Here is a 24,887-nt window from a genome sequence, read left to right as displayed (position 1 = left end):
GTGCCAGGGTGAAGCGCCAGGCCTGAGCCTGAGTCTTCAGAGGTTCTAAGAAGAATCAACTTCAGATAGATGGCCAAGGTTAATGGGAAGCCATCTCTAAGGTGCAAAGCTTTATGAAGAACTGGCTAGAGCAGAGGTCCCCGGAAGCAGAGGGGGAGCCCCTCCACCCCTCCCAAAGCTGCCCTGAGCTCACCTCTATGCCAGGAAGCAATCCCAAGGCCAAAATTAGCACGTGCCTCCTCTCACAGCACCTTGAAGAGAGGCTCTTCTGTTTCCCTGTGTGGGGGACAACAGAGATCTGAAAACTAGATACGTCCCCAAACCCAAGCCCTTCTGGAATATTCTCCCCCACATAGGTGGTATGCAGAACTACACAGCCCTAGCGTCCTTTTTAGTTCACACAGACTCAGACTCTCAGGGACAAGACCTCCAAGGAAAAGCCACGATCTAGAGAGCACGTTCCTTGACAGGGTGGAGGAGCCACGTGCTGGTCCTTGTGGTGTCAAGGGGGCCTCAGCGGCCCGGCCTCTCCAGAGAAGCCTCCTTCCATCCAGGGTGTCACGGGCTTTCAGAATAAAGCCTGCTTTAAAGTAAAACGTCTCCGTTTTTGGATATCCTCCCCCTCCCCGATACATCAAGCACTGGGAATTCAAACGTCAGAGGAAAGCCAAGACAGGGGCGCCTGTGACGTTTCTCTTGACGATTTCTGTCAGAGGTGTTCCCTTTGAGGTACGTGGAACCTTAGAAATTACAGCTATTTTGTGACTCATGCCTATTTTTTCCTTACCGTAGAAAGCCATCCAGTGGCTGTTAACAATATATTAAGTATAAAAGCACTAAGCAAACGTCAAGTCCACTCTCAGGTTCTAAGCAATTGGGTTCTTGGGACAGCCTCCTGCGTGAGCCGTAGTGTGCTTTGGGGGTCCCAGCCGCAGGACTGGTGTGCTCTCAGGTGGGTGGGCTTTCAACTAGCCATGTCGTCAGGACTCAGACCTCATGTCGGAGCATCGTGGGACCACTGGCCGCCTGTCATGAACTTGGTGGCGGCAGTGGCTGGCGCATCTTGTTCGCATAGAAGTCCCTGCATGTCTGGCAGCAGCGCTGGTACCACCGCATGTCCTGGCAGAGGTTCTTTTCTCGGATGACCCTGCAATACACTGTCCACTGGTCCCGTGTGCATTTGTAGGTAAGAGCAGCTAAGGGGACAGTGGAGAGAGAAAGCCCAGAGGTTATGGGTGGCCTGGGGACATCATCATGTGCACACAGATGGCCTGTAGTCTGACATAGTCGGGGCTGCCCTTACCCATGTGTACACTGAAGCCTTGCACAGACCGGGGAAAAGATGCCCCTGCCAGGGCCACTGTGGATGTGGCTTTCTTTTACAAGGGACACACTCTGGGTCCGACCTGACCACTTGGCAGAGTTCAGTGGTCTGGCTGCCTCCTCAAGGCGAGGGCACTGTCCCCCCGCTTCTGAGCTAAGTGGTATATACTGTTATTTTATGGCAGAGGATGTTATCTGTTGGCATTGATAAAACAGAATGGCACAGGGCAGTAGATATCAAAGGGCCCACAAAAGCACAAGGTCACAGCACAAGCAGGTGGTCTGAATTTCCTTCAGGCTCTTGGTAGTGCAGAGATATGGTCCAGCCTGAGGGCATGCAAAAGCCTGGTGTACACCTCTGCAAGCTCAAAGACCCCCCCCAGTGAAGCTGCTTGGAAATCGCCTTCAGGTTGGTGGCATTCTAGCATTAGGGAAAGGGGCACTGGGTGGGGAAAAAGTTCCCTAGGAGTTTCTAATTGGAAAAGCAGAAACTCTTTTCAATAGAATCATCAGATCAGTGCTAGATATTCTTCTTTTTGTGCCACCACTGGCCGGGGATGTGGCCTGGTAAAGGGCTGGGTTTGGAACACTCAGGTCCAAGCTGCTCACACAAAAGCTCCCTGCCGAATTAAAGACTCCAACCTGTCAACACCTCTGTTTTCTTCTCAAGCATTAGCTTGAGGAACATTCCATGCACACATCACCAAGATTTCATGAATGACACCCCCAGATCCTTCACTTCCTGAAGGATGCACCTCCCTTTGCCTCCATCATGCACAGGAATCCCCAAACACTTGAGGAACATTCTCCTGTGTTCCTCATTTGTTGGCAGAGGGGCTCAAGTGTTTGAGACCACAGTAAACAAACATCTTTTTCATGACAAGGATGAAATTCCATCTCTGAAACCTCAGATCCTCTACAAAACTGACACGTTAGCCTCTCCAGAACTCAAATAAGCCCCAAGAACGGGGCTTTCTGGCTTATAGAACTCCCACTGCCAGTGGGGACTTGCTGGCCAGGGGATGTAGCAGCCCCAGGAGCTGGGGGCCAGCAGAGGCACTCACCGAGGCGAGGGGAAGTGATGGTGTTCACGTTGATCTTGTCATTGCAGACTTCTTGGTGGCACTGTTTGTAGGCTGCTGGCTTGGAGAGGGTAGGGCACTCATTGCCATGGCGCCCAGTGACTTTGTGCATGCACTGCACCACACGGGACTGCAGGCCCTTCCCACAGGTCGACGAGCACTGCCAGAGACAGGGAGAGCTAAGCTGGGGACAGCTGAGCTAGGGGCCCAACCCGGGCTGAGGGGCTTTGACAATGGCCTCACATCATAGCACCCTTGGGTCAGGCCCCTGCATGTCATTCCTACGTGCTAGAAATAATTGCAAGACAAGAGGGCTTGGCTGCATACCAGCTGCCTGATGGAAACCTGTTTCAAGATGTTAGGGACTGCATGTTTGTGTCTCCCCAACATTTACATGTTGAAGCCCTAACCCCCAGTGGGATGGCATTTGAAGGTAGGTCCTTTGGGAGGTTATTGGGTTTAAATGAGGTCATGAGGGCGGGGCCCCCATGATGAGATTAGTGTCCTTATAAGAAGAGAGATCAGAGTTCTCTCCCTCCACCACATGAGGACACATGACAAGTCAGCCATCTGCAAGCCAGGAAGTTGTCCCTCATCAAGAACCAAATATGCCAGCACCTTGACCTCAAACTTCTCAGCCTCCAGAACTGTGAGAAATAAATGTCTTGTTGTTTAAGCCACCCAGCCTGTGGTATTTTGTTACAGCAGCCTGAGCTAAGACACAATTGTTGAGATATTAGTTTATGCTGGTTGCATTTCACCTCCCACCCTCTCATGCCTGTTCCAAGCAGAGAACCATCTGGGTTTTGAAATTCTCCAGTGAGCAGGGTGGCTTGCTGACACCCAGGAGGGACTGGACCTGATGGCCACAGGGATCTCCCTGGCACTTTGTGCCAAATGAGGCTCCCGGGCCTTTGTCCAGCCCTGGGTGTGGAGAGGAGCCCAATAATGATGGGGCTGAATTTCCACAAGCCTGGAGGGTTGGGGGTCAGAATTAAGTAAAGTTAGAGAAAATGAAGAGGTGCAACCTTTCTTGCATAACGGACTCATGGACTAATAGTGGGGCTAACAGTTTTAATTTAGACACCCAATCCCTAGTTGGCATTTCCAGCATTTGAAGATGTGGGTGTGCTAAAACCAAACCAATGTATTTAGTTCAGCAGACCCTCCTGCATTCCCAGTGAGTGGCCTTTTAAGACTTTACTATGTGTTCTGTCTCCTGCTCTTCTTTCCATTCCTCTTCGGGCTCCTTTAAAGTGTTTGACAGGGAACCTGCCAGGTATCCAGCACCACTCCCCCATCCTGCTTGCTAGCCCCTTGGCCCTTGCTTGTTTTCCAGGGAGCCGTTGGAACCATCTTTCCATTAAGTTGGTCTCCTCCCAGCCAGAGGTCCACATGTGTACTCTCTCCACCTGGGGTCCCCCAGCACACATGCTCACAACCCATGATTTACAGGGTTCTGAGAGCACTCTGCAAAACTTTAATAAAGCAAAGACCACAGGTGTAGTAGCCCAGCTGGAGTTAACACTGGCACCTCAGGGTAGAGAGAGGGGAGCAGGGCCTTTCCTCTGAATGCCACATGTGGTGAGGATGCCAGGTGCCATCTGGATTATGTGCCTCCCTCTCTCCTCCCCTTGGGTCTGACCATGGCCTGTGCTGGAGGAAGCGCCTTCCCTGGGGGTCTGTGAGGGGTTACCCTGCACAGGCTCAGCGTGGATCCCTTCATCCATGATAAGTGGCCATCAACTGTGCTCCCAAAGGGGCTTTTGCATCTCAGGTGAATTCCCTGCCTTCTAGTCTAACAAGCAGGATCACATTTTTTTTCACTTTAGAAGGATAAAGAGCTCAGAGGGCATGGTGCTCTGATGGGGCCCAGTCTTTTCAAATCACGAAAGAGGTAGGAAAACCACAAGTGCCCCATCGCCTCCGCTGCCAACCCCCCCACCCCCCTTGAGAGTCCTGGCGTGTTCAAACCAGAATGGGCTCTCCATGACAGGCAAGGCTGTGTGCCTGGCTCCATATCCATCCTCTGGATAAATCCATCAAGGGCTGCTCACAGCCTTGAGAATCCTTTGTGCATGATAAACGCACATTTCTGGGTTCCACCCCAGACCTCAGGAGTTGGTACTGGAGCATTTGGAAATTTGAGGGATGCTGCAGTGGAAGAATGACGTCACATGAGGAGGTTCCCACCAACTGGAGACCTGGAACATGGGACAAACGTCATAGCAACGTGACTTCCACCTGGAGGGCATCTCGGAGGGAGTGGCTTCAGGTTGGGATCTGCTGCATGGGATTACCTGGAGAGCGTTGAAAGGTCTTGATGTCCCAGACCAATCAATCAGTATCCCTGGAGGATGCACTGGGCATCAGTATTTTTCAAAGTTCTCCAGGTGACTGCAACAAGCAGCCAGAGCTGAGAAACTCTGACTTACCCTGAACTTCTTCCCTTGTCCTGTGCAGGGTGTGAGGGGCTCTCGTTTCTCATGATGAAGTAGTCAAGTATTTGTATACAAATGTGTAATTAAGCAAGGACAGTCATCCGCCTGCAGCCCCAACTGCTGAGTTTATATACAGGCGATAGGTGTGCTCAAATACAAGAGATGAAGCCTTTCACTCAAAATTATTCTAGAAAAAGAATAAGTTGCCTTATAATTAAGTAACAACAAAACCTCTCATAGTTCAGGGGCAGGGTAAGGGATACCCTCAATTATTTGTAGCAAGATCACCTGGGGGTTAAAAGAAAAAGGGACACAAAGAAATTTAACTCTCTTCTCCTGGAAGTAGGACACCATAATCATAAATGAGGGAGGATGGTGTAAGAAATTTTTAAAGATCTCTTGAAAAGTAATCTGGTAGGAATTGGTTCAAGATGGCAGAGTAGAAGGTGCTCTTGTGAGAGCACCGGATTCACAACTAATTGCTGAACAATCATCGACAGGAAGACACTGGAACTCATCAAAAAGATACCCCACATCCAAAGACAAAGGAGAAGCCGCAGTGAGATGGCAGGAGGGGTGCAATCACAATAAAATCAAATCCCATAACCGCTGGGTGGGTGACTCACAAACTGGAGAACAATTATACCACAGAAGTCCATCCACTGGAATAAAGGTTCTGAGCCCCATGTCAGGCTTCCCAACCTGGGGGTCTGGCAATGGGAGGAGGAATTCCCAGAGAATCAGACTTTAAAGGCTAGTGGGATTTGATTGCAGGACTTCGACAGGACTGGGGAAAAAGAGACCTCACTCTTGGAGGGCACACACAAAGTACTGTGCATACCAGGACCCAGGGGGAAGGAGCAGTGACCCCACAGGAGACTGAAACAGACCTACCTGCTAGTGTTGGAAGGTCTCCAGCAGAGGTGGTGGGGCAGCTGTGGTTCACTGTGAGGACAAGGACACTGGCAGCAGAAGTTCTGGGAAGGGCGCCCTGGAGTCCACCATTAGTCCCACAAAAGAGCCTGTAGGCTCCAGTGTTGGGTCACCTCAGGCCAAACAACCAACAGGGAGGGAACTCAGCCCCAACCATCAGCAGACAAGTGGATTAAAGTTTTACTGAGCTCTGCCCACCAGAGCAACACCCAGCTCTACCCACCACCAGTCCCTCCTATCAGGAAGCTTGCGCAAGCCTCTTAGATAGCCTCATCCACCAGAGGGCAGACAGCAGAAGCAAGAAGAACTACAATCCTGCAGCCTGTGGAATGAAAACCACATTCACAGAAAATCAAAAGGCAGAGTACTATGTACCAGATGAAGGAACAAGATAAAACCCCAGAAAAACAACTAAATGAAGTGGAGATAGGCAATCTTCCAGAAAAAGAATTCAGAATAATGACAGTGAAGATGATCCAGGACCTTGGAAAAAGAGTGGAGGCAAAGATCAAGAAGATGCAAGAAATGTTTAACAAAGATCTAGAAGAAATAAAGAACAAACAGAGATAACAATACAATCACTGAAATGAAAAATACACTGGAAGGAATCAATAGCAGAATAACTGAGGCAGATGAATGGATAAGTGACTGGGATGACAGAATGGTGGAAATCACTGCCATGGAACAGAATAAAGAAAAAATAATGAAAAGAAATGAAGACAGCCTAAGAGACCTCTGGGACAACATTAAATGCATCAACATTTGCATTATAGGGGTCACAGAAGGAGAAGAGAGAGAGAAAGGACCCGAGAAAATATTTGAAGAGATTATAGTTGAAAACTTCCCTAACATGGGAAAGAAAAAAGCCACCCAAGTCCAGGAAGCACAGAGAGTCCCAGGCAGGATAGACCCAAGGAGAAACACGCTGAGACACATAGTAATCAAATGGACAAAAATTAAAGACAAAGAAAAATTATTAAAACCAGCAAGGGAAAAATGACAAATAACATACAAGGGAACTCCCATAAGGTTAACAGCTGATTTCTCAGCAGAAACTCTACAGGCCAGAAGGGAGTGGCACAATATATTTAAAGTGATGAAAGGGAAGAACCTACAAGTAAGATTACTCTACCGGGCAAGGATCTCATTCAGATTCGATGAAGAAATCAAAAGCTTTACAGACAAGCAAAAGCTAAGAGAATTCAGCACCACCAAACCAGCTCTACAACAAATGGTAAAGGAAATTCTCTAAGTGGGAAACACAAGAGAAGAAAAGGACCTATAAAAACAAACCCAAAACAATTAAGAAAACGGTAATAGGAACATACATACCAATAATTACCTTAAACGTGAATGGATTAAATGCTCCAGCCAAAAGACACAGGCTTGCTGAATGGATACAAAAACAAGACCCATATATATGCTGTCTACAAGAGACCCATTTCAGACCTAGGAACACATACAGACTGAAAGTGAGGGGATGGAAAAAGATATTCCATGCAAATGGAAATCAAAAGAAAGCTGGAGTAGCAATACTCATATCAGACAAAATAGACTTTAAAATAAAGACTATTACAAGAGACAAAGAAGGACACTACATAATGACCAAGGGTTCAATCCAAGAAAAAGATATAACAATTATAAATATATATGCACCCAACACAGGAGCACCTCAATACATAAGGCAACCACTAAGAGCTATAAAAGAGGAAATCGACAGTAATACAATAGTGGGGGACTTTAACACCTCACTTACACCAATAGACAAATAATCCACACAGAAAATTAATGAGGAACCAAAAGGTTTAAATGACACAATAGACCAGACAGATTTAATTGATATTTATAAGACATTCCACCCAAAAACAGCAGATTACACTTTCTTCTCAAGTGCACACAGAATACTCTCCAAGATAGATCACATCTTTGGTCACAAATCAAGCCTCGGTAAATTTAAGAAAATTGAAATCATATCAAGCATCTTTTCTGACCACAATGTTATGAGATTAGAAATCAGTTACAGAGAAAAAACTGTAAAAAACACAAACACATGGAGGCTAAACAATACGTTAATAAGTAACCAAGAGATCACTGAAGAAATCAAAAAGGAAATAAAAAAATACCTAGAGACAAATGACAATGAAAAGACAATGATTCAAAACCTACGGGATGCAGCAAAAGCAGTTCTAGAGGGAAGTTTATAGCAATAAAATCTTACCTAAAGAAACAAGAAAAATCTCAAAAAAGCAATCTAATTTTACACCTAAAGGAACTAGAGAAAGAACAAACAAAATCCAAAGTTGGTAGAAGAAAAGCAATCATAAACATCAGAGCAGAAATAAATGAAATAGAAACAAAGAAAACAATAGCAAAGATCAATAAAACTAAAAGCTGGTTCTTTGAGAAGATAAAGAAAATGGATAAACCTTTAGCCAGACTCATCAAGAAAAAGAGGAAGAGGACTCAAATCAATAAAATTAGAAATGAAAAAGGAGAAGTTACAACAGACACTGCAGAAATACAAAGCATCCTGAGAGACTACTACAAGCAACTGTATGCCAATAAAATGGACAACCAGGAAGAAATGGACAAATTCTTAGAAAGGTATAACCTTCCAAGACTGAACCAGGAAGAAACAGAAAATATGAACAGACCAATCAGAAGTAACAAAATTGAGACTGTTATTAAAAAATCTTCCAACAAACAAAAGCTCTGGACCAGATGGCTTCACAGATGAATTCTATCAAACATTTAGAGAAGAGCTAACACCCATCCTTCTCAAACTCTTCCAAAAAATTGCAGAGGAAGGAACACTCCCAAACATTCTATGAGGCCACCATCACCCTCATACCAAAACCAGACAAAAATACTACAAAAAAAGAATATTAAAGACCAATATCACTGATGAATATCGATGCAAAAATCCTCAACAAAATACTAGAAAACAGAATCCAACAATACATTAAAAGGATCATACACCGTGATCAAGTGGGATTTATCCCAGGGACATAAGGATTCTTCAATATAATCAAATCAATCAATGTGATACACCATAGCAGCAAATTGAAGAATAAAAATCATATGATCATTGCAGTAGGTGCAGAAAAAGCTTTTGACAAAATTCAACACCTATTTATGATAAAAACTGTCCAGAAAGTGGGCATAGAGGGAACCTACCTCAACATAATAAAGGCCATATACGACAAATATCATTCTCAATGGTGAAAAACTGAAAGCATTTCCTCTAAAATCAGGAACAAGACAAGGATGTCCACTGTCGCCACTATTATTCAACATAGTTTTGGAAGTCCTAGCCACAGCAATCAGAGAGGAAAAAGTAATAAAAAGAATCCAAATTGGAAAAGAAGAAGTAAAAATGTCACTGTTTGCAGATGACATAGTAATATACATAGATAATCCTAAAGATGCCACCAGAAAACTGCTAGAGCTTATCAATGAATTTGGTAAAGTTGCAGGATACAAAATTAATGCACAGAAATCTCCTGCATTTCTATACACTAACAATGAATGATCAGAACGAGAAATTAAGGAAACAATCCCATCTACCATTGCAATGAAAAGAATAAAATACCTAGGAATAAACCTACCTAAGGAAGTAAAAGATCTGTACTCAGAAAATTATAAGACACTGATGAAAGAAATCAAAGATGACACAAACGGATGGAGAGATATACCATGTTCTTGTATCGGAAGAATCAATATTGTGAAAATGATTATATGACCCAAAGCAATCTACAGATTCAATGCAATCCCTATCAAATTACTAATGGCATTTTTTACAGAACTAGAACAAAAAATCTTAAAATTTGTATGGAGACATAGAAGACCCCGAATAGCCAAAGCAATCTTGAGGGAAAAAAATGGAGCTGGAGGAACCAGACTCCCTGACTTCAGACGATACTACAAAGCTACAGTAATCAAGACAATGTGGTACTGGCACAAAAACAGAAATATAGATCAGTGGAACAGGATAGAAAGCCCAGAAACAAACCCATACACCTATGGTCAACTAATCTATGACAAAGGAGGCAAGGATATGCAATGGAGAAAAGACAGTCTCTTCAATAAGTGGTGCTGGGAAAACTGGATAGCTACATGTAAAAAGATGAAATTAGAACACTCCCTAACAGCATCCACACAAATAAACTCAAAATGGATTAAAGACCTAAATGTAAGACCAGCCACTATAAAACTCTTAGAGGAAAACATAGGAAGAACACTCTTTGACATAAATCCCAGCAAGATCTTTTTTGACCCACCTCCTAGAATAATGGAAATAAAAACAAAAATAAACAAATGGGACCTCAAGAAACTTAAAAGCTTTTGCACAGCAAAGGAAACTATAGACAAGATGAAAAGACAACCCTCAGAATGGGAGAAAATATTTGCAAACGAATCAACAGACAAAGGATTAATCTACAAAATATATATGCAGCTCAAGGTTACAAAAAACAAATAACCCAATCAAAAAATGGGTAGAAGACCTAAATACACATTTCTCCAAAGAAGACATACAGATGGCCAAGAGGCACATGAAAAGCTGCTCAACATCACTAATTATTAAAGAAATGCAAATCAAAACTACAATGAGGTATCACCTCACACCAGTTAGAATGGGCATCATCAGAAAATCTACAAACAACAAATGCTGGAGGGGGTGTGGAGAAAAGGGAACCCTCTTGCACTGTGGGTGGGAATGCAAATTGATGCAGCCACTATGGAGAACAGTATGGAGGTTCCTTAAAGAACTAAAAATAGAATTACCATATGACCCAGCAATTCCACTACTGGGCATAAACCCAGAGAAAACCATAATTCAAAATGACACATGCATCCCACTGTTCATTGCAGCAGTATTTACAATCGCCAGGTCATGGGAGCAACCTAAATGCCCATCGACAGATGAATGATTAAAGAAGAGGTGGTACATATATGCAATGGAATATTACTCAGCCATAAAAAGTAACGAAATTTGGTCACTTGTAGAGACATGGATGGACGTAGAGACTGTCATACAGAGTGAAGCATGTCAGAAAGAGAAAAACAAATATTGTATATTAACACATATATGTGGAATCTAGAAAAATGGTACAGATGAACTGGTTTGCAAGGCAGAAATAGAGACCCAGATGTAGAGAACAAACATATGGACACCAAGGGGGGAAAGTGGGGCGCTGGCGGGGATGGTGATGGTGGGATGAATTGGGAGATTGGGATTGACATATATACACTAATATGTATAAAATAGATAACTAATAAGAACCTGCTGTATAAAAAATAAATGAATAAAATAAAATTCAAAAAAAAAAAAGAAAGAAAAGTAATCTGGTAAGTGGCTATACCCAGAGACTGGGGGTCCATACCAGCAGGGTAAGTGAAGGAAATGGCCAAGGGTCCTAATGCAGTGCAAAATCCTATGAATGTAAAGCAAAGTTTTGCCTATGCAAAGTCATGCCAACACAGAGCAACATCATGCCATAGCTTGCAAGGGAATATCCAATGAGAACAGCACATTCAAAAAAGGCGGCATCTCAGTGAACTGGGATGGCAGTGCCCTGTACACTCTGGCAAACAGGAGTGAGTGATGATGAAGACAGATGCTGCAAATATTAGGAGGCACTTTACAAAACTGCTTATATTCAACCGTTTTCGACTCCACAGAAAGGAATTTTATCAGGTTCAACTTCATAATATGATAAAGACAGAAAATAGTAATATTTTTAAATTAAAACATAATATATAAACTTTAAATATGAAATACAACTACATGAATAAGTTACATATTTTAAGTAGGCATTTGACTAGTCCACCTACACCATTAAAGACTTTTATATCTAAATTGGTCGTAAAATTTTTAAAAAGCCCTGCTCCCTGGGAAAGCATGTACGTGGGGCCTTATTTCTGTGACTACTGGGCACTTGGGGAAGAAGGGGCCATGTGTCCTGCTCTACAGACAGCACCAGCCCTTGTCTTCCCATCTTGACTTGGCTCACTGGCGCCACCTGCTGTGGGAGACACACCAGGAAGAAGAGCGGGGTGTCCTCATAGTCCTTCCTGGAGAAAGGGTGCATCCAGGGTGGGGCAGGTAGTGGTGGGGTTTCTGGGTCCCCAGGAAACTCTGCACAGGCTAACAGAGAAGGATCTGGGATTATGGTCTTGCTCCCATGGCCCCCTGACCATGAGGTCTGCAGACTCTGCCGGCGGGGCAATTAGCCTGGCTGGGTCATTTCCTGCCCAGGAACACCAGGTAGGGTTTCAATGTCTTTTGCAGGTGTTGTTATTATTTATGTGAAATCAGAGCAAGGGCTCAATCCTACAGATCTACTAAAACCAAATACAAAATTGACAAGGTCTCTGGCTGGAAAGGATCAGTGACCATTGTAAAACTCAAGAGTTTGGGGTGACCTCAAAGACTAGTCTCCCCTCTGAAAGTTCTTAGTCTTGTTTAACATGTTCTGGGGTTGGGTGTGAGGAGAGCATTCATGACACCTCCAGCCTATGTGGGCAGCATGCTTGTTCTGTCTGTAAGTTCACCTGTAGTATTCCATGACAGTGTGGAACATTCCACAACCATCCCAAGGGGCTGACCTTAGCCACTGAGCTTGATGGGGGTCAGTGTCTTGCCCAAGGTCACAAATTAGTGAGTGACAGAGGAGCGACAGGACCCCAGCTGCCCCATCCCAAGGACTGAATTCCATCCTCCTGTATGAATTAGAGGTTGAACTGGATGGAGATTCTATGGGAGGCCACGAATCAAAAAACCAGGTCACTGCCCAGGTCCACCATTTCTTCATCATCTTTCCTAGCCTGAGTCACTGTTTTTTAATTTTTCAGTCTGTAAAAAAACCTGCTGCATGAGATCATGGAGGGTGTCTCCAAAGTTCTTCTGCAGAGACTCAAGCGTCTGTCCTCATGGCTTTCCAACACCTCTGAGAGGCAGGACTGGGCCAGGTGAGAGGCTGCTGTCGGGGCCAAGTGAGACCCTGCAAACTCTGCCCCTGGGATTAGGTTTTACAGAATTTTAGCTGCAACCCTGGGGGCTGCCATTCACACAGCTCTGGGCTGTGAATGGCTTGTGCTCACTTGGAAGAACCTTTGAGAATATCGGGTATTTGCTTAGCCACCTAAGAACGGTGTCTGAGCCAGCCCCACAGAGGCTGCTTCAGAGCATCAGGTGAGGAGACAGGTTACAGAGTAGCACGTACAGAAACCATCCCATTTTTTCTAATACCTGTGTGCGTGCGTGTGTGTGCGTGTGTGTGTGTGTGTGTGTGTGTGTGTACCTATATAAAAGTTTGGAAGACAAACCATTAAAAAAATTAACTGTGCTGTCATCTGGTTTTGTAGAACTAGTTTTTCTCTTCTGTGTCTTCCCAAGCAAGATAGAATTACCTATGTAATTAAAAATAAAAGTGGAAAATTCCACCAATGACCCTTTGGTGCAGCTGAAACCCTCCAGGCCTGCTGCATTTTCATTTGAGCCGAGTTGGTGCCTAGCCTGCCCCTGGCCTAAAATCCATGCATAACTACCCATTCCTTGGCCGGAGTTTCAGCAGGCCAGTGCAGTGGCGACGGGACAGGCCTGTCAGTATGCTGCATCCCCCTTTACTAGCTGTGTGACCTCGGGCAAGTTACTTAACCTACACGAGCCCCAGCTTCTTTATTTGTAGCTTGAGGATGATAAAACCTTTTTTGCAGGATGATTTCCAGGATTAGAGACAGCTTAGTGCAGGTGCCTAGCAGGGGGTCTGGGAAGGACAAACGCTGCTACTATTATTAACAACAGTAAGCACAGGGCCAAGAGCAGAGAGAGCTGGCCGGGGTCCCTGGAGCCCGGGAAGGTGCCCTGAGTCACCTGGCCTGCTTAGCCCTCCCTGGGCTGCCATGCCGGTCACCAGGCAGGTGTGGACATCCACCTTTGCCAGGAGCACAATTAGAGATTGATTTGGCCCTGAAGACACACGTGATTCCAGAGAGGCTGCAGGGCTGCATCCTCCTGTAACCTGAGCTCGCTGCATTAAGGGTAGCACAGGCACAGACAATGAATCTCACCTCTGTCGGCCTCCCCTCAGCCTCCACTTTAATTCAACAGTGAGGAGACGGCAGTGTCTCCTGATAGCATCAAATTAGCCCCTAAGCATTGCTGTGAAGCCATTTTTCAGGCTTTTAAAATCTAAGCAAATAGATGTATTAAAAAACAGATCTGGTCTTCTTTGAAGCACACTGTCACTGTTGCGTAGTTTTTTCAAGCCACTCATGACATTAACATTTAATATGGTTCCCTGAGACTCAGGAAACTAAGACAAAATGGAGCAGTAAGAAATCCGCCAGGAAAGCTCCTTGCCAGATGACCTGGAATAAGTGCAGCCCCCTCTCCAGCAAGTGCCTGCAGCTGCACATCACACACAAGGTCTGGGGACCTGCCACCCATCCCACGGGTGGCGATGATGATGATGGTGGTGATGGTAGTAGTAACGGCAGCAGGGTCCACCTTTTGTCTGCCTCCCGGTGCCGGGCACTGGGCTCACACCCATTCTCATGAGTCCTCATTAATCTTCACACTAACAGCTGCTGTGGCAGGGCCAGGTGCTCAGAACACAGTAGGTGCAGAATACATGTGCACAGACTGCAGGAATAGTGTCTGCAGGGCACAGCACCGCCTGCAGAGAGGCAGAGTGTGAGGCTCAGAGGGTCCACAGTCTTCCCCATGATGTAGCCCCCGGGCCTCCCATCCCGGCTGCTGCCCGGAGGCCTGCACTCCTCTGGGGCCACACGGCTCTCCAGCAGGGAGGAACCAGGCCTCTGTCACCATGTGGAGGCCCAGCGCTGATGACATGCTCCACCACGGCGTGGACCCCCTCCTCTTCACTTCTCCCAGCTGTAAAATCACGACTATAAATGACACCAGATTCCAAAGGGATGTTTTGAGAATTAGCTAAAGGATGTTGTAAAAATCTTGGGAAGAGGAAAACGTGACAGGAATGTTTAATACACACATGAGCGTTGGCTCCTACAGAGTGGAGGATGGGCAGGGGCTCCCTGCACAGGCTCTGGGGTGAGCAGGAATAGGGTTAGGGTGAAATAATGCAAAGATGAACCCTCACTGCACAGTGTGCCCACCCTACGCTCTCACAGAGCCATCCTCTGAGGCGCCAGCCTGCCTCTGAGGGGCAGCATGGGACAGCACCGCATGACAGTCAGGGGGGCAGGGAACCCCCTACGGGAACTCCATTTTCTGCTCATGTCTGAAAGGTACTGGGCTGGTAAAATGTCGAAAGCTCCTCAAAAGCATTTTTGACAGATTTTCCCCAAAACTTGGCATGAGCAATGCAAATCTCGGAAGCTATTGAAACCTCAAATAGTAGGTTTAAACATTGGTGAAAATCCCCACCGTCTTTGCTCCAGCCTTGAAACTGGAAATGCTTTCTTAGACACACACACACACACACACACACACACACACACACACACCCCTTCCCCCTTCAACTCATACTTTCTTTCAAACTGTTTTTGAAATCCTCAAATCCTTGAATCCTATCCTCAGCCTTAGCTTTGGGTTCCCCTCAAACTCTGAATTTGCAGCCTGCTGACCTACAGGTTCTGGTTGGAACGTTATAGTCAGGGAACCAGAAGGCCCAGGTGACCCCCCGTGACTTGCAAGGGCTGGCTATCCCAAGAGCTCTTGCTTCTTGCTTCAGATGGGCACCAGGAGCACAGAGTGGGCTATAGGAGCTGTCTCACTGCCTCCCCTCGGGTAGGAGCTGCTACCAGTTTTGTAACTTAGCTCTCGCAGCTTATCAGAGACCGTTTGGAAGACCCTCCCCCGCCGCTGCAGAAGGATGGCCTACATGCCCAGCAAATGCTGCACAACCGTCTCCTGCCCTGAGCCATGCTGTCATCACGCGAGCCCCAGGTCAGGGCACGCGCTGTTTCATGGGGTCCACACCACATTCAAAGAACTCATCTCCTGTGACATAAATATTTTACAGGCCTGTGTAAGAAATGCGATTCTGATCAGAGATAAGAGACCTGTGACTGTACTGGATGATGGTGGTGAAGAAGATGATAAAAATCAGCACCTATGCCAAGCACTGCACTAAGTGCTTTATATGGATGCCCTAGGAGGTAGGTACCCCTAAACTCAGACAGAGGATGATGCTGGTTCAAGGTTAGATGAGGTCACTGCAGAGCAGGGACGTGCACCTGTGTTGTCCTGACCGTGTGCCCTGCTCTGAGGTCGCTGATAGCGTGTGTTGAAACCAAAGTGTTCCTTAGGGATGACAGCTTCTCTGATTCAATGGTCATGTCTAGGCAGTGGTTAAAACCTAGACTGGCATGTGGGGGAGGCATCCCCACTCTCTGATCTCTCATTCCACACTAAGGCAGCTGATTTGAGGAAGGACACTAGGTCAATGGAGGGGCAGCAGGGAAATGGAGGGGGCAAAGGCATTGGCCTTTAGACTGCAGCTGACCCTTGAACAACTCGGGGGTTATTCTAAGTGTAATGTACAGTCGGTCCTCCGTATCCCCAGTTCCTCTGCATCTGAGGATGCAACCCCGGACCACATACACTGTAGAATTTACTATTGAAAAATACCCACGTATAAGTGGACCCATGCAGTTTAAACCTACGTTGTACAAGGGTCAACTGCATTCAGTTCACTCCCATGCAGGCACCTCTCCTGGCAATTTCCGGGGACCCCACTGCTCTACAACCAGTTCATTTCTCTCATCTGAGCAGGTGTGGGCCCTGGACTTTAACTCCATGACCCAGTGGCAGGCTCTGTTCACCCACACAAAATGCTCCAGACCAAGGGGGTATCTGCCCCCTCTCCCTCCTGCCCTACCCAGAAAAGTACTTAAGTTTGATGACCCTCCTTTCACTGTTGCTTACACTCCCAAAAGTAGTATGGAATGGAGGATTTGCTGATCCCTATCTGCATGCAGAGTGCTGACTGCCTGTGTTGTATGGTTTCACAGTCCCAGAAAAGGGCCCTGATGTCCCCAGTGCCTCTTATGTTTGCTCCTGGATGCTCAAGTTTCTTTTATTAAGGACTCAACTTTTTATTTAACAAAGAAGGGGAGACAACGTGCATGATCTCCTATAGAGACAACAGATTTATACCACAGTGTGAATGATTAATACAAAGCCCTTGGGAGAGAAGGTTTTGATTGGTGGGCTAGAGAGAGAGTAGATAAATACTTGACTTTACAACAAGCTTATGCCTATGATGGTTAGACTTGAGGCATATAACAGTTCATCTACTTCCCATTTCAAATTAGAAAACTAAGCCTCTGACATTATTATGTACCTGAAGGAAAGGTGGATTAAGAGCCAAAAGGCAGGGACCAGACTCCTAGCCCTTCCATTTACTAGTTGTGTGACCTCAAGAAAAAAGTCATGTCGCCACTCTGAGCCTCAGTTTCTTCACCTGTAAAATGGGGATAGGGTTAAATGGGAGAATGTGAGTGAAAGTGTTTTATAAATTCTAAAGCACTGGTGAATGTCAGGGCCACTGTCACTGATCCCAGTAGAAGTAGCGTCACTCTCCACCAGCACCCTTGTTCGGGGCTGCCCCTGGCAGGGGCTGCATTCGTACATGCCCAGTGGGACTTAGCGTGGCCTGGTGTCTGCAGCTGGCTCCACCTGTCTGTATCTAGGCTGGGTCATTGTCCACTCTTGTACCCTCAAGTGCTCAGCACAGGTTGGCACAGAACAGAAGCTCAGGAAATGCTGATTGAATCACAGTGACTTGGTTGCAGGCCCACAGCAAGTGGGTGCACCAGCCGGGCTGGCTGCCCAGTCTTGCAGAGTTGGGGGGAGGGGTCAATCCCCACCAAAGCAAGTGTAGGCTTCAGAAGTGGTGCTGGGGCTGAAAGCTTTCTGGAACAAGCCCCCCTCATGACACAAAGTCTGTTCATTTCTGAGGCCATGGAACTTGAGCCCCCATCTCTGCCCACAACACAAGAAGGCAGCTAACAGCAGTCCTGGGAATGCACCGACACAGCCATGTTTGAATGGGAGGCTCTACCTGGCTTCTTCCTAGGGCTCTGCAGCTACAGGTACGTGCATGCTTATGGCTTCATTTGATCTCCTAAGGCCTCTGGGAAGTGCTGGGGCTCAGGTATGAGGGGCACATCTGGGGCTTGACTGATGTCAAGTGAGGCCTCGCAAGTGAGGCCAGTCCCCTTCCAGGGGACCTTCACTGGCACCAGGAAGTCAATGGCCACTTTTGATCTTTTCTGTAAAAGGGAATGCCATACTCTTAACACAGAGAGCCAATGGTTTTCTTTAAAAACACCGTCTATTATAATCCCTCCAGAATAATTTGCTTCTAATTAGAAACATCCCATCACTTCAGTGGTGATTAATGCCTCTGGTCTTGAAACTGAAACATATCAACTTCTGATTAAAAAACACGCTGTCCTAGAATGAAATGTGATTTCCTCCTCTCCCAGTTTCAGTGACACCTCCCTCCCCACCCCAACCCCAGGTTGAATACATGGGCCCAGCATTTAGTGGGAGAAAACAATGATTTGCACAGATTTGGAACTAGCTAATATCCCAGGAGGGCAGGCAGCTGCATGGCAGTTTCCAAACAGAGCAGAGCAGTAATACTGCCCTCAGTAGGGCTGGGAATGTGAAGTCGGTCTCTTGGATGGGATCCTGGTTAGGGTTCGGCCACTTGCCGAGGCTGGGGGAGGGAGAAGGGGCTCCAAATCCCCTCCCAGCCTGCCCTGCCTCAGCAAGGTTCTGTACAGGAAGGGCTGGATGCCAGACCCCTCCCGAGGGATGCTTGGTCCTTCTCACTTCAGGAAGTGCAGGACAGCACCTATTTTGCATGTCTTTGGGCTGGCCTGTCTATCATCTCCCTGGAGATAGGCTTATCTTTCTCAACAGCACCTTAGGGCCAAGTGACAGGAGATTGCTTGGAAGGAAGATGTCAAAGTGTCCAGATACACTGGAAATCTGACAGTGTTCAGACTTCTTTCTACTTTCCTTTTGGGCAACTTGTTTGCTACCTTCAAAGTCTGGCATGTGGGAGGTTTGGATGCTGGTTACAGGGGGGTCATCCACGATGATTGGTTTAAAAGTGCACTGACCCCAATTGTGTGACAATGGCACAGCAAAAATAACACATCAATCAGAAAGCAAATCCAGTCTGAACAAGTGAAAATGTCAGGGGAAGATCCATCCCCTGGAATCCACTTCTGTCGGCCTGGTCACCCAGTGAGTGAGGATAAGGGCCCCATGGGACCGGTATCCATCCCAATTCTCCAGAGCAGGCACAGGGAAAAGCAATGGACGGATTTCTACTGCTGTGCTGGGGTGGGGGTTGGGGGCGTGCCAGCCTACCCAGTGATGGCGGCTGAAGAAGGCAGTGGCAGTGAGTCGAACAGCTGGGATAGGGTCTCTCGGTTCAGTTCTATGCAGTCTCCACCACCACCAACCTACACACATATATACACACATGCCGCCTTCCAGGTCAGTGTCCCTGCAGTTCTCAGCTGGGAAGAACTAGTCTGCCCTGGGCCCTGGCTCTGGCCAGACCTGCTGCGGGGGGAGCAGCTGGCACCAGTCCAGGCCCAGTGCTCGTCCCAAAGGCTGGATGCACACTGATTGGATGCCATTGGATGCCAACCCCTGACAACAGCCCAAATCTGTACATGCCCTTGATCTTTCTTTTTTTTTTTTTGTTTGTTTGTTTGTTTTTGCGGTACGCGGGCCTCTCACTGCTGTGGTCTCTCCCGTTGCGGAGCACAGGCTCCGGACGCGCAGGCTCAGCAGCCATGGCTCACGGGCCCAGCCGCTCCGCGGCATGTGGGATCTTCCCAGACCGGGGCACGAACCCGTGTCCCCTGCATCGGCAGGCGGACTCTCAACCACTGCGCCACTAGGGAAGCCCGCCCTTGATCTTTCTTGTTCTTACTTCCAGGGATAGCTGATCAAGCTGGCTGTGGCAAAAGCAGGCACTGTGGCCTTCCAAAGCCCTACTATCCTGAAGGCCAGGAGGCATTATTCTCCTCGGCTAGCTAGGAAGAGGAGGGCCAGGTAAAGGCTCTATTTTCCTGGAAGCCATGCCCGATGGGCTGTGGTGGGGGGAGTTTGCCAGAATGTGTGCCCATGTCCTCGGCTGAGGAGGGCGCCAAGTGCTGCATCGAACTCCTCAGGCACTATTCACATCCTTCCTTGGACGTTCTGCTGCTCCCAGGACCAGGAAGTACAAGGCACTTAGGAAAACAAAAGTGTCTACCTGGTCCTCAAAACCAGAACCATTAGGCTGGAGAAACCCAGGAGCGGCCATCTGCAGGGCACCACCCCATTACGGCGACTCTGGAGCCCTCACTCACTCTGTGTCCACCATGTGGACGGAGCTCTGAATTGGGGTTCAGAAGCTGGACTCTGTCAGAGAGGAGTGGCCAAGTCACTTAACCTCTCTGAACCTCTGCTCCCTCTTCTGTAAAATGGGGATGAACACCCTCAAAGGAGAGGGCTGGTGCTGGGCCACGCAGGGGTCACTGCAAAGAGAAACCAATGCTGGGGCCCCAAACCCCCATGGGTCCGTGCAGCCCAGGCCTGAGCTGACCCCTCTCCCTCACCTCTGCTCCCTGCCCAGGGACACCTGTGGCCATGGGAGTCACCCTTTACTAGTACAGGCTGTATTTAGGGTGTGACCACAAAGACCCCCTCAACTATAATGACAGCTTTATTCTAATTCACACCTGGACGTATGGAATCCAGGCAACATTATTCTGCCTGGCCAGCAGGTAAATTAAAGCATAAAGTGGCTGAAGGAGTCAGGGGAGCTGGAGGACCGCAGTCTGGGGAGATGCGCCCGCCCCTGCCAGGCCCCAGGTCACAAAGGCCACGTGTGGATATAGGCCATGTGGCCAGATTTCTGTAGAAGACCCAAATCCAGATTTTCAGGTGAAATTTTCCCATTTTTAAATGTTAGCAATCAATTCCAAACTGTTTAAGATATTGCACAGGCCACACAAAGCCAGCGGCTCTCAGGCTGCCAGTGTGCAGCCTTCGAGCACAGATATCAAGAGAAGCAAACGGGGAGCTTCCAGTTGCTGAGACCAAAGGGAAACAAACACACTCTAGGCTCTCGTTGGAAGTTTTCATCAGAAAATCAGACATCAGAAATTTTACAGTGTTTGGGAAAATGCTCTAGAAGACCCGCTGGATGGTTCTCAGGGGTGACAGTGGTATCTATCTCAGGTATGGGTCAAATATATCAGGTGAATTAATAAAGCAAGGGTTAAACAGCAGAGAACGAATGCTGTTCACTTAAATGCTGTTTAACTCTCCTGCCCCAAGGCTCTGGGAGATGCTGTCGTCAGTCCTCACCCCAAGGGCCCTTTCTCCTCCTGCATCCTCCAGGCCCTTGCCCAAGGGTCCTGGAAACAATGAAGTGCTATTTGCCCATAGTCCCCTCTGCATCTGCCTGAGGACAGACTCCCACCATTGAGGTTCTCTCAATGGCTGGGTGGCCAAGCTGACTGCAGGATGCACACGGGTTCCAGACTGGCACCCATTGCACCCCTTCCTGCTTTGGGGGCACTCAGTGCCCTTCTGAATGCACACCATGTGGGGTCACCAGCAGGTGCAGAGTTAGGAGAGAAAGTGAATTCACCTGGTGAGACTGGGACCACCTTGTTAACTTGGGGCCCATGGTGAGAGAGCTGCGTTCCCGCCTCTTGAGTCGCAAATGCTGCCCAGGGCAGGGTGGAAGCGCACACGCCACACTCACCTTGGACCAGCCCCCTGTTCTCCACTCATAGCAGCCAGAGTAGTCCTCACAGGGCTCCTCAGCTCTTGGCCTCGTGGATGCGTCGCATTTTCCTTGCGAGTTGGTGCATGTCACAGTTCGTTTCTTTGTCCCTTTACCACAGCTGGCAGAACACTGCAAGATACCATTCCAGAGACTGAATCCAGTCCAATCTGGTCAAGTCCATCAACACCTGAACATCTGTTAAGTACCTACCATGTACCAGACCCAGTGCTGAGGATGAAAGGATGAGGATGCTATGTTTCAGACCTCAAAAAGCTCCTGGTCTTTTAGAGTCTTATGCACATGGCCCGAGCTGGTTCCTCCCAGCTGGCCTCCAGGTACCCATGCTGAGCCAGCCTGGGGCAAAGGCACCAGTTCAGGGGGGAAAAGGAGGAGATGGAAAGCAAAGCCAGAGGTGACTCTGACATAAGGCGGTTGGCAAGCCCTGCAGAGAGCTCTAGCGATGGTTTTAATGTGAATGCCAAGAATGGTAACAGGGCAATGTCCCCTGTGCTATTTTTCTTCCTGGGAAACATAGCAAGAGATGGTGTGGGGAGGGGACCTGAATAGTGTCTGAGGGGTGACAAATGATGTGTGAGCCCTGAGAGTTCAAGATTCCCATGCCCTCAGGCAGCACGATCCACAGAAACAGTGACAAGAGGTGGAGGGGTGACAGGTCATAAACATGGCAGACTTGGGGGTGGGTCTGGAGCCTGTTCCTGGAGTGTTCCCAGCCTACCCGCTGGGCTTGGGGAGAGAAAGTGCCTGGCTCGCAAGAGTGAGTGCTGAGTGCTTACCCACTTCAAAACAAAGCACAAGGAAGAGTGGACCCTTGACCTTGGGAGAACATGACTGACTTGACCAGCAAGCAGAGGTGACATGGCCTGGGAACCTGGGGAGCCCACCCTCTGATTTGTTGTGTGTGGAAGCCTAGTCCCTACCATGGAAGCAAATACATAGCTCGCAGAGATGGTGGGCTGAAGGCTGGATTCCACCAAATGCACTGACGTGATGAGACCCATGCTGCCTGAGGAAATTCTGAGGGGGATTTCCTCCCAGCAGCTGGGTCCCAGAGATACCATGGGGGGTGCCCAATAGCCGTAGTAGCACAAATGGAGCCCCAGCAACTCTAACTTCTGTTTTTACACTTGCTTGATTTACCAAAAATATGGGAGGCTACAGCAGTGATTTTTCTTGAGCTACAACAAACTTGACTTTTAAAAAGTTCCACTATGTCCACTGAAAAAATGCACATAAAGGACAAATGTCATTCTTTATATTTGTTATTAACATTTACCTCAAAATGCTATCTAGCTTTATTTTTCCTATGAATTCAACCTAGCTCTTCATCTGCTGGTCCTGTTCTTATTTATTTATTTATTTTTTTGAGACTAATTTAGACTGGTTTGTTTTAGAAGAAATACACATGCTTCACAGGCGGTTGTGGTATAACCTGGGGGGAATTTGGAGAGCTCATGTATTTGATCTTCTGCGTGGGTTTTAAAGGGACTTCCTTGGTGCTCCATTGGTTAAGAATCTGCCTTCCAGTGCAGAGGACGTGGGTTCAATCCCTGGTCAGGGAACTAAGATCCCACATGCTGTGGGGCAACTAAGCCCACGCGCCTCAACTAGAGAGCCTACATGCCGTAAACTATAGAGCCCATGTGCTCTGGAGCCTGCGCACCACAACTACAGAGCCCACATGCCGCAAGTACTGAGCCTGCACACTCTGGAGCCCACATGCCACAACCAGAGAGAAGCCTGTGCGCTGCAACGAAGAGCTGCGCTCTGCAACAAAAGATCCCACATGCTGCAATGAAGATCCTGCATGCTGCAACTAAGACCTGACGCAGCCAAAAATACATAAATAAAATATATATTTTTAATTAAAAAAAATAAAATAAAGGGACCTCGAATGCAAGGAGTCAGTCCCTGGCAGGCTTTACCCACAGGGCCTCCCAGGGCAGAATGGGTGGGGCCTGGAGGGCTGCTGCAGGAACCCCTGGGTTACTGCATTGAAGGCCCATCTTTCTGCTTCTCTATGTGGCAATGCTTTCTGACCATTTCATCAGCTCCACGCTCACCGTCTGCCTCACGGGCTCCTCCCTGGCAACAGCACCCATACCACTGGCTCCTTATGCAACTAGGGGCCTACTCACCACTTCTGCCTGAGTTTCTGCCTGGTCTCTCTCTACTCTGTGTTCCTTGCCTCTTCCCTTGAATTTTAAACCCTCAATATCCAGCCTGTTTCTTGACCAAACCCTGGCCTGGCCCCTTTTGACCAGAAGCCTATTGGCTGGAAGCCTTCAGGAAGGGCAGTGCTGCAGGCTGGGGTCACCTTGGAAGGGACCTAGGAGGGTCATGTTCTGCTTCTCTCTTGGCTTCTGATCCAGGGATGGGAACAAGAAGTCGAGGACAGGAGAGGGTTGCTACCTTTTGCTTCCTTCTCAATATTTTTTTCCTCATTCTAATGAAGTTGGGAAGAAGTTGGGGAGTAGTGGTGACAGTGATCAACACTGCTGGCTGAATATAGGCAAGCCCATCAATAAAAACTCACCCATGAGAAATTTAAACCCATTCGTTTCCAGAAGAAGAAATGTTAGAGGGGTTTCTGTACTTGAAAAAGTGGAAGGAATACCAGTTTTGTGAGCATCTCATGGAGGAAAGATTTGATTCTGAGTCAAATGTTTAGAAAAAAGCATTTTGCTTGAGCCTGAGCTGAGCCAGAATTAGACTGATTGGTGTGGATACTATTTCAGGATTAGGATTAGGCAACACATAGATATAGGAATAGGGATGGAGATATTTCTTTAAATCTTGCTCCAAATTGTCTCACACTTTCCAAAATGGTGCTCTTCAATACTGTAATGATAGTTGATTATGTCAGCCTCGTTTATTTTGTTAAGGAGGCATTTTTCTCCCATAAGAGACCTATAAATGGAAAATTTATGGTTTTGATCTGATAAAGCATAAATCTTGTTTGGATCAAGAACCAGGTGATCAAGGCCCTAAGGCTCATGGCAAGGGAGAGAGACTGCACACCTGCCCCTACCCTTCTAGCAGGCATCCCCCTCCCCAAAAGTCCACTGAATGTTAAACTTATTAACCTAGGTACGTGTAAAGAAAAAAAATCTTTTAATGTTAAAACTCTGTCCTTTTCCTAAAATATCTTAAAGGATAGGCAAAAAACGCCCATCTTTAAATGGGTACACGTCAAGATCTGCCTAAAACATAAACTCAGTTTTAGAACAGCCAAGGGCAGACTTTTCGTTCATTAAAAATGGGCTGAATACTTTCTTATTCAAAAT

General features: G+C 47.3%; 1 protein-coding gene across 1 annotated transcript in view; it reads right to left on the bottom strand.

Annotated features, from left to right (window-relative positions):
* Positions 1-987: 987 nt before the first annotated feature.
* ADAMTS17 (ADAM metallopeptidase with thrombospondin type 1 motif 17) overlaps positions 988-24,887 on the bottom strand; it is a 347,890-nt gene continuing 323,990 nt past the window's right edge. The window contains exons 20-22 of the mRNA XM_007458461.1: positions 21,559-21,711; positions 2,388-2,565; positions 988-1,196 (exon numbers count right to left, since the gene is read on the bottom strand). Of these exons, the coding sequence (XP_007458523.1) occupies positions 1,030-1,196; positions 2,388-2,565; positions 21,559-21,711 (498 nt within the window). The 3' untranslated portion in view covers positions 988-1,029. The remainder of the gene's footprint in view (positions 1,197-2,387; positions 2,566-21,558; positions 21,712-24,887) is intronic.

This window comes from Lipotes vexillifer, unplaced genomic scaffold (genome assembly GCF_000442215.2).
Source record: "Lipotes vexillifer unplaced genomic scaffold, Lipotes_vexillifer_v1.1 scaffold626, whole genome shotgun sequence".
NCBI lineage: Eukaryota > Metazoa > Chordata > Mammalia > Artiodactyla > Lipotidae > Lipotes > Lipotes vexillifer.
Note: the sequence above shows the minus strand (reverse complement) of the source record. Positions and strands in the feature narration are given on the sequence as shown.